This window comes from Mus caroli, unplaced genomic scaffold (assembly GCF_978045245.1).
Source record: "Mus caroli unplaced genomic scaffold, Mus_caroli_1 scaffold_2, whole genome shotgun sequence".
Lineage (NCBI taxonomy): Eukaryota > Metazoa > Chordata > Mammalia > Rodentia > Muridae > Mus > Mus caroli.
This window is the reverse complement of record NW_028227257.1, coordinates 147431029-147448098: the sequence shown is the minus strand read 5'-3', so window position 1 is coordinate 147448098 and position 17070 is coordinate 147431029. Positions and strand designations below refer to the sequence as shown.

At 47.4% G+C, this 17070-nt stretch overlaps 1 protein-coding gene across 5 annotated transcripts; it reads right to left on the bottom strand.

Annotated features, from left to right (window-relative positions):
- Nucleotides 1–208: 208 nt before the first annotated feature.
- Zbtb43 (zinc finger and BTB domain containing 43) lies at nt 209–16080 on the bottom strand. 5 transcript variants are annotated; one of them, XM_029474208.2, is made up of 4 exons: nt 15926–16080; nt 11780–11903; nt 8922–9010; nt 209–1765 (listed from the first exon to the last, which is right to left on the bottom strand). In XM_029474208.2, exons 3-4 carry the CDS (start codon nt 9004–9006, stop codon nt 339–341), a joined length of 1512 nt encoding a protein of 503 aa, XP_029330068.1. In that variant the 5' UTR covers nt 9007–9010; nt 11780–11903; nt 15926–16080; the 3' UTR covers nt 209–338. The 5 variants fall into 5 exon arrangements, with proteins under 5 accessions (XP_029330068.1, XP_021006812.1, XP_021006820.1 ...); XM_021151153.3 differs by having other exon boundaries at nt 11780–11840; XM_021151161.3 differs by lacking the exon at nt 8922–9010 and having other exon boundaries at nt 15926–16078.
- Between the last annotated feature and the right edge of the window lie 990 nt (nt 16081–17070).

Sequence of the window (17070 nt, the reverse complement as noted above, 5' to 3'; positions counted from 1 at the left end):
CAGTGATAGCCGGCCGCTGTCACCTGGGCAGGATTGGGTTAGATTCTGCCACCCAGCCCCCTGCCTTAGCCACTGCTGACTGGAAGGGCTGTCTTGCCAGCTGGGCACTGGGTGAACTTAGCCCCATCAACCATTTAGGCCAGGATGAGAACATACAGATTTGAGAAATTAAATCTTTTAATTGGCCTACTTAGAGCTGGTCTTTCAGAAATATCTTTCTTTTTTTTTTTTTTAAGCCTCTCTCATAATAGCAAGTGGCACGCATCATCTGTGCCCAGATTTGCATTAATTACCATAGTTTATTTTTATGCATGCCACTCAAGGGCCAGACCCTATTTTTAGTTAGCCTCAGTTGTATTCTGCTCAGCCTTTGCAGCTTCATAGGACTTGGTACAAGAAGTCACATGCCTGTGGAAACTGTCCCTCCACATAAACCTCTTTGCACAGATATTACACTCGTAGGGCTTTATGCCTGTATGAATTTTCATGTGGCCCACGAGATGGTGCTTCATTTTGAATTTCTTACCACAGACACTACAGCCATACGGGCGAAGACCGAGGTGCATGCTCATGTGTCGATCTCGCTGACTTTTGTGCGTGAAACTTTTCCCACACTGACAAGGATACAGCTTGTCGGTGGCCGAGAATCCTAAGTGGGACGCCTCTTCTTTTATCCCCATTGCCATTTCAATATTCTCGCTGTAGCCTGCGGCAAGGGCAGCCTCCTGTTTGTGTCCAATTAGATTCCCACCCAACTTTTCTCCAGAGAACTCTTCCATGGAGGAGCCATAGAAGTCCACCTGTTCATCATAGCTGCTGCCTTCTGCTTGCTCGTCAAACTCTACTTCCACTTTCTTTTCCACAATTTGGAACTCCTCCTCTGCTCCCGAAGGCTGGGCAGAGTGATCTGTCTGCATGGTATTGACAGACTCAGTGACCTGGTGCTCATCGTAGGCAGCGTGAACATCCATGCCATCCCATGCCTGTTCCAAGCGCTCAGGCTTCACGTGGATCCAGCGCCTATGAGCCATGATGCTGGGCTTGCTATACAGAGGCCGGGTGTAGTGGAACTCAGTACTGTCATTGGTCCCCTCCTCCCCGTCCTGGCTGGCCATCTCTGTGCTCAGTCGGTCGTGCTCAGTAGACGAGTTACTGGGCAAATACTCATGCTCGGTGACCTGAGATGACAGCTCGTCTTTGGTGCTCTCCTCTTCATTCTCTCCATCTCTCAGTTCCTGGGCTTTGGGGAAATCAGTGTGGCCCCCAGAGCCCAGCTCAAAGCTCTCCACCAGGCCGTTGTAGTTACTGCTACTGGGAGACTGGTGGTCACTGCCGTGGTTCAGCTTCTGACACAGGACCGTGGGGTTTCCCTCCAGAACCTCGGTGCACTTGTCCACCACATGCCACATCTGGAGGAAGCTGGCCGCAGTTAAGTAACTAACAATTTCTGGAGCAGGCATGACAAGGCGTCCTGTGTAGCTAAATAAAAGAATGTTCTCAAACACTCTTGGGTTCATCACATCGGGCAAAACAATTCTCCTACTGTTTTTCAGGAGTACTTGGTCACAAAAGTAGGGTGAACTGGCGGCAAGAACGGCTTTGTGTGCCTGGAAAATGTGGCCTTGGACAACAATGGAGACATCACATAACTGTCCTTGCTGGCGCTGCTGGTTTAGTTTCTGCAGAATGGTGCTGGAAAAATCTGGAAACTCTACTTGAAAAGAGTTCGTTCCAGGCTCCATTTCATCACCAATCTTGTTTAGTGCTGCAAGAGAAGGAAAGTTAGTACTAACCCCAGCCTCCAAGAAGCCCATCTGCCCCCTCGCCCAGCACTGAAAACACCAAGACAAGTCCCCAAGCTCCATCAAGTCCCCTCATCTCTGAGCACTCATCCATGAGCAGCAGTCCCCTGAGATCAGCCTGTAGGAGTTGAGGGTCCCCAGAGTAAGTGCACCCCCCCACACACACACACAGCAACTCTCCATTTGGCCCTGTCTGTGAGGAGACAGAATCTACAGTGAATATATCTCCAAGCATATAAATTCTCTCAGCAAAACAAACTACTACTAATTAAAACAAACATGAATCTTATCAAAATAACTCAACTATCATCCCTGGCCTCTCCACATTTACCAAAACTAGAGGAAGGAACAACAGCACTGTGTGTATGTGGGGGGGGAGGGGGGGCTGGGGAAGATTGTATGCTTAGCATGTATGGCTCTCTAAGCTCCACCTCCATGTACACTCCAAAAGAATAGGGGAAAAAAAAAAGAACTGACTTGTGGGAAGACAGAAATGCCCATGCTAAGGTTCTTTGACAGGAATGAAGCAGGTCACAGTCCCATAAGAACGGGACAAGTGCTTGGTACCCCAGGGCCCAGGTAAAAGGATGAGTATGGCATCTAATGGCTGCAATCCCTAATGCTTCGTTTGGGATGAAGACAGGAGGGTCCCCTCAGAGCAGCTCTTGACCAGCCAGTCTAGACAGTCTAGTTAGCTTCACGTTCAAAAAATAAAGCAGAGGACAAAAGGATGACCTATGGCTTCCACACACAAGCTTGCACATGTACACATGTACAGACACAAAAGGTGGCCATGGACTTGAGTTCAGGAAAAACAGAGGAAGACGGTGCTGCAGTGATAGGCTTGTGATAGGGAAAGTGATAGGCCTAGTCTTTCAGCACTAGGAAACACTGCTGCTGAGCGGTGCAGGTCACTCTTGGAGATTAGCTCCTTGAGAACTCCGGACATGAGCAAAGCGAGGTTTTCCATCTGGTTGTTTCTATACTGCTCAAGGACTTATAGACCTACTAGGAAGTTGCTACTGTCCCCGCTACTAGACATAGAAAACAGTAAGCACTGCCTGTGCTGCTGCTGGACGGCGCATCTGGTGGACACTGCATGAGACAGTTCTACATAGGACTGGCTCCTGTGTCTTGGAAGTCCTGCTAGTGCCCCCAACTCTGAAGTGCATTAAAATCCACAGAAACACCTAGAACAAGGGCTGGGGAGATGACTCAGAGGGGAAAAGTACTCCTCTGCAAAGTATGAGGCCGGGAGTTCAGATCCCCAGCAGCTATGTAAATGCTAAGTGAGTGTGGTGGCCTGCCTGATTCTGGCAGAGAGCTAGCTGGCAGGACTGGCTAATGGGTGAGCTCCTGGGCAAGTGAGGGAAGGCTCAGACTGCAGGTGAGAATGACCCAAGACACTTGGTATCTATCAATTGCTGGCTACCACACGAGTGCACACATGAGCACCATCTATCATTGCCATGTATCACCTTGATCTAATACTATAAACCAATCATCAATAAATACCAAGCTTTCTAAGTAACATATAAAGAGCCAGACAACTCAAAGATCAAAAGCTATTGTTCTTTACAGATGTTAGTTTATGATTATTTTTTAATGTGAGCGTGTGGAGGTAGGACTCAATGTGCAGGCTGGCCAGAGATCAGCTTTAATCTGTTTCTCAGGGGCTTCCACTTGTGAATTTAAGACAACCTCCAGGCTGGCTAGCCATCAAGTTCTAAAAGATTCCCCCTGTCTGCCCTCCAGTGCTGGGACTGCAAGCACATACCCCACTGTAGCTGTTTGTGAGTGCTGGGGAGTGAACTCTGGTCCTCATGTTTGCTGGGCAGTTCACCAACTGAGCCATCGCCTACAGTAGTTCTTAGAAATCTTCCTTATAACACTTGCATCATCCTTCAGTCCCTCAGAAGTCATGCTTGAGAGACAGGAAAGATGACAAGTGAAAAAACTGAGGTGTTTTTAACAGTCACTTGGTTCTTTTTTTTTTTTTGTTTTTTTTGAGACAGGGTTTCTCTGTGTAGCCCTGGCTGTCCTAGAACTCACTTTCTAGACCAGGCTGTCCTCGAACTCAGAAATCCACCGGCCTCTGCCTCCCAAGAGCTGGGATTAAAGGTGCGCACCAACACCGCCCAGTTTTTTTTTTTTTTTAAAGATTTATTTATTATATCTAAGTACACTGTAGCTGTCTTCAGACACTGAAAGAGGGCATCTGCTCTCATTACAGATGGTTGTGAGCCACCTTGTGGTTTCTGGGAATTGAACTCAAGACCTCTGGAAGAGCAGTCAGTGCTCTTAACTGCTGAGCCATCTCTCCAGCAAAATCACTTGCTCTTAACAAGTCTGGCACATCACTCTCTCTCCTTTCCCTACTCATCCCCTGTAGTCCCGGCTAACCTGAAGCTCTGTAGACCAGGCTGGCGTCAAATCCACCTGCCTCTGCCTCCTAGGTGCTGGGACTAAAGGAGTTCACCACCAGGCCTCTCCCTTTCCTACCCTTCTCCCAGGGCTTTGCACCAGGTGAGTGTCTGCCTCTGAGCTCCAGAGCAGCCCCCTCCCTTAGTCTTTCCAATTATTCTGCAAATGCAGAGCTTACTGTTCTTACATTCAGTTATTTCAAGCTTCCCTAAAGTTAAAAGCTTGTTTTAACTAAGTAGAGATAAAACCAGGTCAGTTAACTCCAAAGGCCTCGGGGGGTTTTCTATCACCCTGCCTCCTCCAAGGAGACTAGCAGCTGGGCCAGTCATTAATAATGTTTAGACAAAACCAAGCTTTTCTGGACAAAGCATTACTTTATGGTTTTATATATCGCAAAACATTGCATAATAACAGAGCATAAAGCTGTTTAGGTGCCTAGCCTGTACATGGGAAGCTGACTGAGAATCTGCATGGTGGACAGGCGTCTGTGAAAACTCGGGATGGACAGCCTCTAGGTAGCTCTCTCCACTGTACAACACGGGTTTGGAAAGGACAAGAACAATGCTCAAAGAAGCTAGAGTGCAGTATCACAATAGCTGTTCTGTGATGGCAGAATTTGCTACTTGGAGACAGACACCCTTCAAGATCGACTCTGGACTTTAAGATAGGGAAGCATCTCAAGTGCCCCTCCCTCACCATAAGAAAGAGGAGAGGGTGGAGGCAGCAGAGCTTAGTTACTACCTCTAGATTAAAACAGTATAAAACCCAGGCCATGGGTGGAGACAAGACATTCTAAACATTACATATTCTACTGTCTCTTCTTTTAATCGTCAATCTAACCGGTTTGCCAGGAGATCACCAGTGCAGGGAAGCGGATATACTTTAAGATATGCTAAGGAGATGGGAAGAATAATTACCCTTTATTGAGACAATATACACAGCACAAAGGTCCTCCCTCATTGTAGCTCACAGAATTTCAAGCAGCCCGCCTACTTTTCTACCTTCTGGTCTCACCAACACCTGCCTAAAGGCAAAGCTCAATTGCCCAGAGCCCCAGCTTTCTTCCTCTTCCTTTCTTATTCATCACCTTCTCTCCAGCAGCTCCCAAGACCTTTTTTTTTTTTTAAATACAGGTTTTCTCTGTGTAGCCCTGGATGTCCTGGAACTCACTCTGTAGACCAGGCTGGCCTCGAACTCAGAAATCCACCTGCCTCTGCCTCCCAAGTGCTGGGATTAAAGGTGTGCACCACCATGCCTGGCTCCTAAGACTTTGTCTACCTGTCCTGTTCTCACCCATTCTAGTAAAAGGTTCCTTGAGCTTCCTGGATTGCCTTAAAATTCTCTCATCAAGAAGACAAAGTATGCTAAAGGAAGCTGGAACCCCTGTTGGATGGCTACAGTGTTGGTTCTACAATGCTGCTGTAGTTAATGCATTAACTCACAGTTAATTCAAAGTTGGGCATAGAGGGTACACCTGTAAGGCCAGCATGGAAGCCTAGGTAGGACTGAGTTTGAGGCCCACTTGGTTCATAGTGAGAATGCCTTGAATAACCAACAGCGAACTGAAGATCACATATCCCAGCACACAGGGCAAAAGTAAGTATGAGATAGGCCATGCTTGTTTAGTTGTATCAAAAGTAAGTATGAGATAGGCCATGCTTGTTTAGTTGTATCAAAAGTAAGTATGAGATAGGTCATGCTTGTTTAGTTGTATCAAAAGTAAGTATGAGATAGGCCATGCTTGTTTAGTTGTATCAAGGTGGTAATGGACCCTGTTTCTCAGGATGGATGCATGTGGCCTTCCTCCATACTTTATTTCTGAACTTGTAAACACACTCAGAAGTTTAAACAGATGCTGTTTCAATTGGCTAAAAAGAAAATCAGTTCCAAGATTCACTAAAAGCCAAGAAAGCAGCTGCATGCAAAGTGTGGGTGAGGAAGGAGATTATCGTTCTTAAGGGGTTATACCCGGCAGAGGAGACAAATGCTCCAGCGTGCCATTCAAGGCAAAGACTGAAACACCTTGAGAAGCCAGGGTGGGATTGCATGTGGGTCCTGCCACTATAAAGTTTTAGGCACCAGACATCAAGACAGGCTGGCATTCTTCTCACATAACATGCATTTACTAAAGTTATCCAAGTGATACAAAAAAATGAGCTGAGCTCTAAGATCCTGAGCTGCGAGCCACAGGCTTTAAGATATCAGATACTCCTGACCAGCAACTGAACTTCCTGCCCCTGGCAATCCTGGCAGAGCAGTACATCTGTGTCAGAGAAGCAGTAACAGCTCATCTGTCTGCTAGAGGCGGTGTCCTAGTTAGGTTTTGTTGTCTCTGCAGCCCAGACCCATCTGAGAGGAGATACCTGAATCAGACTGGCCTGTGGCTGTGGGGAAGTGCCTGGGTTACTAATTGCTGTGGAGGGCCTGGCCTACTGTAGGGTGGCAGCATCCCGCAAAAAGTCTTTGGCTGTGTAAGTAATTACAAGATCGTAAGCCTGTAGAGCCAGTAAGAGTTACCCAATAAGCACAAGCAGTTTTCCACAGTTCCTGCCCTGTGTTCCCTTCCTGGCTGGGGTGTGACCTGATAGTGTAAGCTTTCTTCCCACATGACATTTAGACAGGATTTTGTCACAGCAACAGAATGAAATGATACTACATACTGACTCTCAGCATTAAACATGAGGGCTGAGGCAGCACCAAGTATCTCAGATTAGGTGCTGGGAGGTGAATGTGTTGTTGGACTAAGGCAAGAGGAAGCCTCTTGATGAACCTCATCAAATATAGTCTAGGTCTGAGAAATAAGAATAGTGTGTCTGGAAAACAGTGATGGGATTTACAGAATTGGGGGGGGGGGAGCCATAGTGGTACCATCAAGAAAAGAAATAAAAAAATAGAGAGACCACACAATTCAGTATTTGCGTATCATATTACTATAACCAGAACTGAGTGCATACAAAGCCAGGTGGGTGAGAAGAACAGACAGAATCCAAAAGGCATTTCTCCATAGAGCGAGACCCTCATGACCAGTGCACAGAAACAGCAGAGTGTCGCCTGCCTGCCTCCATGTGTGAGACACCTGGCTCCAAGCCCAGCACACCTCCCCCTGCCCATAAACCAAGGAAAACTACAAGGGACCCTTTCCTCACCCACTAAGATGGCACGAAAAACATGAGATGTTAACAACTGTCAGTGGTGTCCTGTGGGGAACAGAACCCTATACACATGCTGGTAGGCATGGGTCGTATAAAAGCTGCAGAAAGGGAGCAGGGAGTTTCTCAGACAGACAAGGATACAGACCAGCAATTCTACTCTTGAGCATACTCAACAGAAGAGACACAAACACATAATGTCCACACTAAAGCTCATACGTCATTATCAGTATCATATAAAAGGCCCCAAGCAGAAACTATTAAACAATATAAGTGTGTGTCAAGGAACAACTATAAAACTGCAGCACGTCTATCTAAAATATTACCTGGCAAGAAGGCGGCACAGGGTAACCAGGAGGGCAGGGAACCCTGGGGAGAAACCAGGGCAAAGAAAGCTGCTGGTCCAGACTGCGGCAAGCTCTGGGTTTTACAATTGGCATAATAAAGAACAAGAGAATGAAGGAGGAAGAGACAGGGGGTGGGGTGGGGAGAGGACAAGGGAGGAGGAGGGCGGGACAGGGCAGAAGAGAATGAGAGTGTAGGAAGGGGGTGTGGGGGGGGAGAGGAGAGCTAACTCAGAAGTCCACATCTCTAACATACCACAACAACAGAGTTCAAAACACACACCCAGTGCATCAGTGGCTGTCAGAAGCTAGAGTAGACAAAAGCAGGGCATGGGTAACAACTGAGTGTCTCACCAGCCATGATGGCCCACACACACCTTTAGTCCCAGCAGAGGCAGATGTAGGCAGATCTCTGTGATTTGAGGCTAGCCTGGTCTATAAAGCAAATTCTAGGACAGAGAAACCCTGTCTCAACCCCACACCAGCCTGAAAAAGAACTGAGTATCTAGTAGGGAGATCAGAAATTCTACAATTCAGTTGAGGAGAAGGATATGCCTAAATATGCGAATATACTAAAAAAGACGCCTGAATGCTAAATGGGTTTAAGATAATAGGGGCTAAGCCCAGGGCTTCACACAAGTTAGGCAAGCATCCTTAGGCTTCATCTCCAGCCCATGAATTGTTTTTATTAAATTATTTTATGGAATAATGCAAGATAAACTGAGGTGCCAATGTCCAGTTGTTTTCTTTTTGAAAACATTTGCTCAGCTTTTGAAAGGCTCACATTCTCCATTCCCCACATCAGCATCCTGAGTGCTGGATTACAGGTGTAGGCCACCACACCCACTGCCAGTGCCAACTGTGAAGGTTTGTGATTGGGTACTGTACACTGTTCTACCATTTTGGAGTAGGAAATACCTTGGCTGGGTGCCATGGCTATCAACAGTGACAAAGGGGACTATGGTAATGGAGCTGCTGACACTCCCTAGCACATGATTTAGGGAGGGTCCAAGACCAGCAAGGGGCTTCAGCTATTTCTCCCTCATGGCCCCAGCCCTCACTCCCCTAGTGAACTATAGGAGGTGAGAGGGGACTCTATAAGGCTGCTTCCTAGAGGTCACCGGCCATGCTGGAGTGGAGCTTACCCATGTCCTGTAAGCAGCCCCTCACCCACGCTCTGTAAGGGAGCCCGATACACTCACTGGTTCGACAAGTTGGACCTTGATGGAATCGTACTTTGCTCTGTCCTTGGTGCCCTATCTGGGATGAATAAACGTTTGTTCGCATCTCCCTAGGAAAAGTTAATGCAACACTGGGTAACTAGGAAGATGTTATCATTAATACACATACAAGTATGCACACAAACACAACTGTCACTCTGTGGGAGTTGGTTCTAGGACTATCCTCAAATATCAAAAATCTGCGGGTACTCAAGCCTCTGAAGAAAATGATGTGTATTCACATGCCACCTGCTCTTGTCTCCAAGAATATTTTGAACCATCTCAAGATCATTTATACTTCTTGACAGGCTGTGTAAGCAGTGTCAGACTGCACTGAATAGGGGATGGCAAGAAAGTCCATACACGAGCAATACAGTTACCTTCTTTTAAACAAGGTTGACTGTACTTTAAACTATGTGTCCATGTGTTCATGTGAATGCAGGTGCTCTTGGAGGCCAGAGGCTGGTACTAGATCCTAGGAGCTGGAGTTCCAGGCAGCTACCTAACATGGGTGCTTGGGCAGTGACTCTGAGTCACTGAACCACCTTTCTGGCCCTTCCTAAACATTTCAATCTGTGACAGGTAGACTCCTCTGTCCACAGACACAGAAGCAGCTTGTGTATAAAATGTTTCACACAGACACTGTACCACACTCTACACACTAGCATTTTATAATCTCTACCTCATTTGGTCCTGCTTGCAACAACCTTTGATAGTTACTGTGACAAGACCAAGAGGCCAACCTATTTGCCTAAGGTCATCTACAAGGAAGTGGTGAGACTTAAGATCAAAGCAAATATCCAGGCCAGTCAGAGTCTGAAGGTGGGTGCAGTAAGGCAGAAAGGAAGGTAAGCACCAGTGCCTCACAAATTATTTAAATAATCCTGGCTTTGAAACAAGGTCTCATTCTGCTGTTAAGGATAGCTTCAAACTTGGGGCAATCCTCCTGCCTCAGACTCTTTTTTTTTTTTTTTTTTTTTTTGGTGGTGGTTTTTCGAGACAGGGTTTCTCTGTGTAGCCCTGGCTGTCCTGGAACTCACTTTGTAGACCAGGCTGGCCTCGAACTCAGAAATCCGCCTGCCTCTGCCTCCTGAGTGCTGGGATTAAAGGCATGCGCCACCACGCCCGGCTTCTGCCTCAGACTCTTGAGTGATGAGATTATATGGCATGTGCCACCACACCAGCTAATTTAGATTATGAGCAAACCATTAATAATCTTCAGGGTATTTGTCAACATTAGACTTCAATGAGCAAGCAAATTTTTGGGGGGCGGGGGAGGAGGTGGTTTGAGACAGGGTTTCTCTGTGTAGCCCTGGCTGTCCTGGAACTCACTCTGTAGACCAGGCTGGCCTTGAACTCAGAAATCTGCCTGCCTCTGCCTCCCAAGTACTGGGATAAAAAGCATGCACCACTGCTGCCCGACACTTCTTTTAAACTAATTACTCCAATTCCAACTCATTCATCATTCATAGGAGCTTTATGCCTCCCCCACTCCCTGCCCCCCAGGGTTTCTCTGTGCAGCCCTGGCAGTCCTGGAACTCTGTTGACCAGGCTGGCCTTGAACTCAGAAATCTGCCTGCCTCTGGCATTAAAAATGTGCACCACCAGCACCCAGCTGCAATTACATGGCTTTTTAAAGCGGAAGATAAGAGCTGGTTGATAGGGCTCAGTGAGTAATGGAGCCTGCTGTGCAGCTGAGTTCATTCCCCGAGACCACCCACATGGTGGATGCAGAACTGGCTTTCCCAAGTTGTCTTCTGCTTCCACATGTGGTGGGCACAGGCCCATCACATACAAAGTAAATAAAAGTGTAATAAAAATTAAAAACAAAACCAAAAGAATGCAGAAGGCAAAGGGCCTTGTACTGAAGACGCCCTTGAACGGGACTGCCTCCATCACCCTGCCAGGTAGATGAGCTGAGCAGCAGGCACCGTTTATTCTCCAGCTAAGAAAGTTATCTATCACATCTCAGACACCATCTCAACAGGGACTAAACACCCAAAAGAGCAGAGACGGTGACGAAGCAGGGAGGCAGACCTACCAACTCCTGTACTGAAACCCTCCAGGGATGTCTTTAATCGGAACATATGGTAATTTGCATGCTCCTGTAGAAGGCACATGTAAGTACAGTAAATGTTGCTTTAGGAAATTTAAAGTCTGGCACAAATGTAGAAAATACCAACACCCTGTGCCTACCAAAATTCTTCTTGTTAGTCAGCCTTGCATCCACAAAACAGCCAGTAACCCTGCACCCGAGAGCCTCAACATCCCACTGGGTTCAGAGAGTAAGCGGAAGCCCACAAGGCAAGGCCTGCTCAGGGGTGCAGATGGGGGTGCCTCAGAAGTTTAACTCCCACTCTAATCAATACTTTTCTAAGTAAAAAAACTCATTTGGCAGAAACTTCTGTCTGAAATTAAGGGCCTTGTTAATGTGAAGTACTCTAGTGAGAAGCCTTAAAACACACAGCATTTCTACGGAGGAATCATCTGATCTGATTTGAACTTTGGCAAGGGGTTAGAGAATGGATGGCTAGGAGCACTGGCTGCTCTTTCAGAGGACCCAGGTTCAATTCCCAGCACCTACTTGACAACTCTCAATCATTTCCAGTCCTAGGTGGAACATCTAATGCCAATTTCTGGCCTCTGTGAGCACCAGGCACATATATGTTGTACACATGAGGGCAAAACATCCCCACATTAAAAACAAACAAACAAACAAACAAACAAACAAGTTTTTAAGTTAAAAAAAAACTTGAAAAACTACATTGCTTTTGCTGATAGGAAATTATTACAACATATAGTCCTAAAAATACATTACTACTCGTAAATGTGTGGCTTACCCAAGAGCAAAGCTGTATTCCCAGGATAATGTTCCTTATGCCATGGCCATCAAAGAGCAGTCTGAATAGATACAGAGAGAGAATGCATTTCTCAGTCTTGCTTTAAATTAAATCACACTCAGTTCTGAAAGGAAAAAAATCACATTGAAAACTTAAGGTGCTGGGTTTGAGATTGCTCACTGGTTAAGAGTTCTTGCTGTTTTTCCAGAGGACCTGAGTTCAGTTCCCAGGACCCGTGTCAGGTGACTGACAACTGCCTGTAACTCCAGCTCCAGGGGATCCAACTCCCCCTGGCCTCCGCAGGTACCCAACACACACGGCACACATGCACATACTCACATATGCAAATAAAAATAAACCTTATAGAAAAGGGGAGCTTATGTGCACATGTGCTTCCCTGGCTAGTCAGAGTAATCCCAGAACTCAAGGGCCAGCCTGCGCTACACAGCATGACTCTATCAAAGCAAAATTTTTAATTAGGAACTCTCATTCTAGAAGCTCTTGGCTTTTGCTTCTGTAGTATTTTTTTTTTTTTTTAAGATTTATTTATTTATTATATGTAAGTACACTGTAGCTGTCTTCAGACACTCCAGGAGAGGGCGCCAGATCTGGTTACAGATGGTTGTGAGCCACCATGTGGTTGCTGGGATTTGAACTCTGGACCTTCGGAAGAGCAGTCGGGTGCTCTTACCCACTGAGCCATCTCACCAGCCCTAGTATTTTTAAATAAAGTTTTATTACACTTTAACTTGTGTTCCTGTGTTGTGCCAGCCCTGGAGCTGGCACACATGGAGGTCAGAAGACAGCTTGTCCTCTTCTTCCACCACTTGGGTGCTGGGGATCAAACCTAGCTGTCAAACTGGGCAGTGTGAGCAGGGCCAGGCTTTAGTACCACTCCCCCAGCACCATTGGCTGAACTGTGATGTGCTTCCTGAACTAAAGTGATGTGCTTCTATAGATTCTTCTTGCCTTCCTGCTTGGTCAAACCCAGGAATGGCCGGCCAGGAAAGATACTTATTGATTACCTAAAGGTCTTACTTACACATGACCACTCATCCGTTACTCCCAGCAACAACCAACTCCAGAGCCAAAAAACAGACCCAAAGAGAAACTTGTCAATTTCCATCCCTCCTCCACTCCTCTACACCACTAAGGGACCGTCTGCCACAGTTCTCCTCCTCTCCTCTCCATCACTAAGGGACTGTCTGCCACAGTTCTCATGCTCTCCTCAGACCCTGCCACACTAGTGTCTACATTATCTGTGCAGTTCATCGCTCTTCTAGAACATGTTACCCCAAAGAATAATCTGCCTCAGTGCTTCTCCCCCTCGATCTCCAAACCTTTCATAATGGCATGGAAACCCTGGAGAAAGCTCCCTGAAGTAATTTGCTTCCAAGGACGGCCTCCATTTCCCACCGGTTCTTCCAGTGGTCCATCCATTTTTTGCCCCTTTCCCCAAAACCTCAACACTGGGCCAGAGTGTTCTGGTCAGGCCCTGCTGCCTTTAAAGCAGCAGGTCTGAGTCTACGGACACTTAGTTTCCTCAGTGTACTGTTAATGATATGTGTCACACCCCTGGAAGGGAGGGACTTCTGCTAGGGAAAGAAACCGAGGCAGCAAGTTGTCTAAGTCTGTAAGAATTTTGAGGCCCACTCTGAGGGTTCTGGTGAGCTAATAGCTAAGTAGCCCCGCAGGAGCACTCAACTCCTTACAGTTCAGAAGGTCAGCTGGAGCTGGCAGCCATACAGAAAACCCAGCTCTTGGGAGGTGGAAGCACCATGGGCTACAGTAGACAGGATGTATGTCGCAGTTTTAACAGCTGTGGCTACTGAGGTCATGACTGAAGCACTCCTGGCACGATGAATGTTTCTGATGACACAAAGGATGACTCCACTTGGAACAACTATAGATGCAACTAAGGGACCGTCTGCCACAGTTCTCCTCCTCTCCTCTACACCACTAAGGGACCGTCTGCCACAGTTCTCCTCCTCTCCTCTACACCACTAAGGGACCGTCTGCCACAGTTCTCCTCTCCTCTACAGCACTAAGGGACCTGCTACAACTCTGAAGCTGACAGTATTCAAAGGGCAGGGTTCGGATTGTCTCGGAGAGCCATCCCTTTCCTGGGCACTTTAACTGATGGGTCTTTGTTTATGTTTTTCCGATTTTAAGACCAATAGAATGTGCACTGATTTTATTCTTTAAACCTCTAAGTCAAAGTGTTTTTAATTAGGATAAAGAAACACAGTGCTGGGAATGAATTCTGCTCCAGGCACTGTTTCTTTTCTTGGTGAACAGAAAACACTTGATGGCATCAAGAGTCAATGAAACACAACAATAAGTCAACTGTTAGGCATATTACAAAGCTTGAAGCCAGGCACGTGTAGCAAAAGCCTCTAATTCCAGCATTCAGGTGGTAGGGGCAAGAGCATCTCAGAGTTTGAGGCCAGCCTGTCTGTATAGAGAGATCTTGTCTCAAAAAACCAAACCAAACCAAACTAAACCAACCAAACAAACAAAATAAAAAACCAAATGCTGGGGAAATGACCTTAAGGCAGGTTAAGTTTTATAAAACAGAAACAAACAAACAAAGCCAAAAAAAAAAAAAAAAAATCCAAGAAAACTAAAAAGGCCTAGCCTGTGAAAAAAGACCAGACCACTTTCTACTCTAATAGGAGTTATCTTTCCAGCTTTACAAGCTCTTGGCATGTCAAAGGTAATGTGTTTCTCAAGCTGCCCCTCAGTAGATCACTGACTCCAGAGGGGGAGGGAGGGAGGGGAAAACTGCTGCCACAAGATTGAAAGTAATGCCACATCAGCTGAACCTGCTGCTGAGAAGGGCTTGGCTTGCATGGCTACAAAGGATTCAACTAAATGTTGCAAACCACAGTTAGTTATGTAGCATTCACATTGTTGTGCACAAACCATTTCTAGAACTTTCTTTCCAAAAACTCTGTATCCACTGAGGCAGCCTACTTGACTCAGGCACTTGATAAATTATGTTTCATGTCCTGTCTATTCCAGATACACTCCACTCCAAAAGTTTCAGTGTTCCTCCCTATGGTGTCTCCGTCTCAGACAATACTTTGGAAACAAGCAGGGAATGAATTCCTATTAGGTTTCTAAGTTCTTCACTAAACTGCTCCTAGAACTCTGCTACTGTGCCAAGTTAAGGGTCTCAGAGGCAGATGGAAGTCTAGTCCTTCCTAAGCCTGTAAATGCTGGCCTGGTTAAACAGGGCAGCTCCAAACAGCCCTGGAGGCCACCTGGGGTTTCTGGAAAGAGCAAAGAGTTGTGGAGACCTGTGCAAACCACTGCCTAGATCCTGAGATGGGCCTTCACCTTGAAAGCAGTAGCTCCTGACACTTTGTTAGGTTTGGTGACACTTGTCAGAACTGAGACCAGACTGTGATCGGGCCACTGGTAATGGTGCCCGGCCAGGGGAGTTTTACAGGGTCATGAGTCACCTTCCATGGCTCAGAGGTCCAGGCAAGGCCCGCCCTGCCTAAACAAACTCAGTTGGGAGGGAGAGAAACAAGAACACAACATTGGCAGAGAGAGAGAGAGAGAGACAGACAGACAGACAGACAGACAGACACAGAGAGACAGAGACAGAGACAGAGAGACAAATGACCAAGAAGTCAGTGTGACTTTCCGGCCCTGAACAGAGGGCGGCCCGAGGTGACAGAAGCAGAGTCAAAAAACACTGAGGCAAGGGAGGAGACAGAGGAAAAGACAAAGTCCAAAGGTTGTCACCACCAGAGATGCAAAGTATAAACTCCAGCTGACAAGAGGCCAGGTGAGGACAAAAACAGGTGACAACGGTCTGACAAAAGAGGCGAAACTCAGGGCAGCGAGGTTCTCCTTCGCGGCGTCGGTTCGTGCGTGGGTGGCTCGACCCGGAGGTCGCCCCGGGGGCGGATTCTCCAAGAGCTCCAGCCGGCGGTGCACCTGCCGCGGGGTGACCTTGGCCGAGAGGTCGCCCGGGAGGCCGCAGGACTCTAAGCCGGGGTGCCGGGACTTCGGAGTCACTCGCGCCGTCCCGCATCACCGCCGTCGAAGGGAGAGCAGTGTCCCGTGTCGCGGCCACTCGTGACCCCGACCGCGACCTCCCGCGCGAGCGCCCAGCCTCCCCACCCTAAGTACCTTCAGACGGCTCTGCGCCCGTAGCTCCAGCCTACCGGAGCGTCCCCGTTGCCGTACCAAGGCCTTATTCTCCGCCGCCACCGCGGGGACAACTTCCGCCCGAGCCTCTCGCCCCTCGGATACGCTTTCTGATCCCGCCCTCGAAACTGCCAGTGCTTCCGGAGGCGTGTCGTCGACGCTGGGATGTGCGCATGCTCCAGGCGTGCTTTCGGGGCCGGTCTTCAGGAGAGCACGCGCAGGGCACTGGCGTCTGCGCAATGGTCTCGAAGAGTGAGATTTCGAGTTCGTAGCTCTGGAACCCTTAGTGGAAGACTGACTCTTGCAATTTATACGCTCACCCCACCACCACCACCAAAAAAAAAAAAAGTAATAAAATTTCAAGTTGGCTTTGAACTCTGTAGCTCGAGTTGGACTTAAATCCACTCGTGCCTGCACCTGCTGAGTATCAGGATTTGAGTATCAGGATTGCAAGGATGTGTCCCCATAGTTGGTGCTGGACCAGACACACATTTGTGTCTTAGGTCAGTTTCCCAGGTGTGCGCCTACTTCTTTTTTGTTTGTTTGTTTGGTTGGTTTGGTTTTTTTACTTTCTTTCTTTTCTTTCTTTTTTCTTTTTTTTTTTCGCGACAGGGTTTCTCTGTATAGCCCTGGCTGTCCTGGAGCTCACTTTGTAGACCAGGCTGGCCTCGAACTCAGAAATCCACCTGCCTCTGCCTCCCAAGTGCTGGGATTAAAGGCGTGCGCCACCACCGCTCAGCTTGCGCGCCTACTTCTTGGATGGGCTCTGGAACTCAGCCCTATTCAGAGAGGAGGTTGGGACTCCCCGAGAGAATTATTCAAAGAAATTCTGGAGAGCTGGAAAAATGGCTCAATAGTTAAGATTACTCGTTTCTCTTCCAGGGGACCTGGGTTCAATTTCAAGCACTCAACTGGTGGCACACAGCCTCCCTAACTCCAGTTCCAGGTTATCTGTCTCCCTCTTCCTGCCTCCACTAACACCAGGCAGGCAAACAGTACCCAGACTTGTGTGCAGGCAAAACACGCATACACATTAAAAAAAATTTTTTTTTAGAAGTTCGGGGAAACAAAACGAAAGAAAACAAATACTGAAGCACAGAACTGGGAACAGGTGCGGAACGTCTTGC

Coding starts and splice junctions, on each gene's coding strand:
- Zbtb43 (XM_029474208.2), bottom strand. CDS start 9,006: ATGCGAACAAACGTTTATTCATCCCAGATAGGGCACCAAGGACAGAGC. Junction 1,766..8,921: donor AGGTCCAACTTGTCGAACCA/GTGAGTGTATCG, acceptor CTTCTCTTGCAG/CACTAAACAAGATTGGTGAT.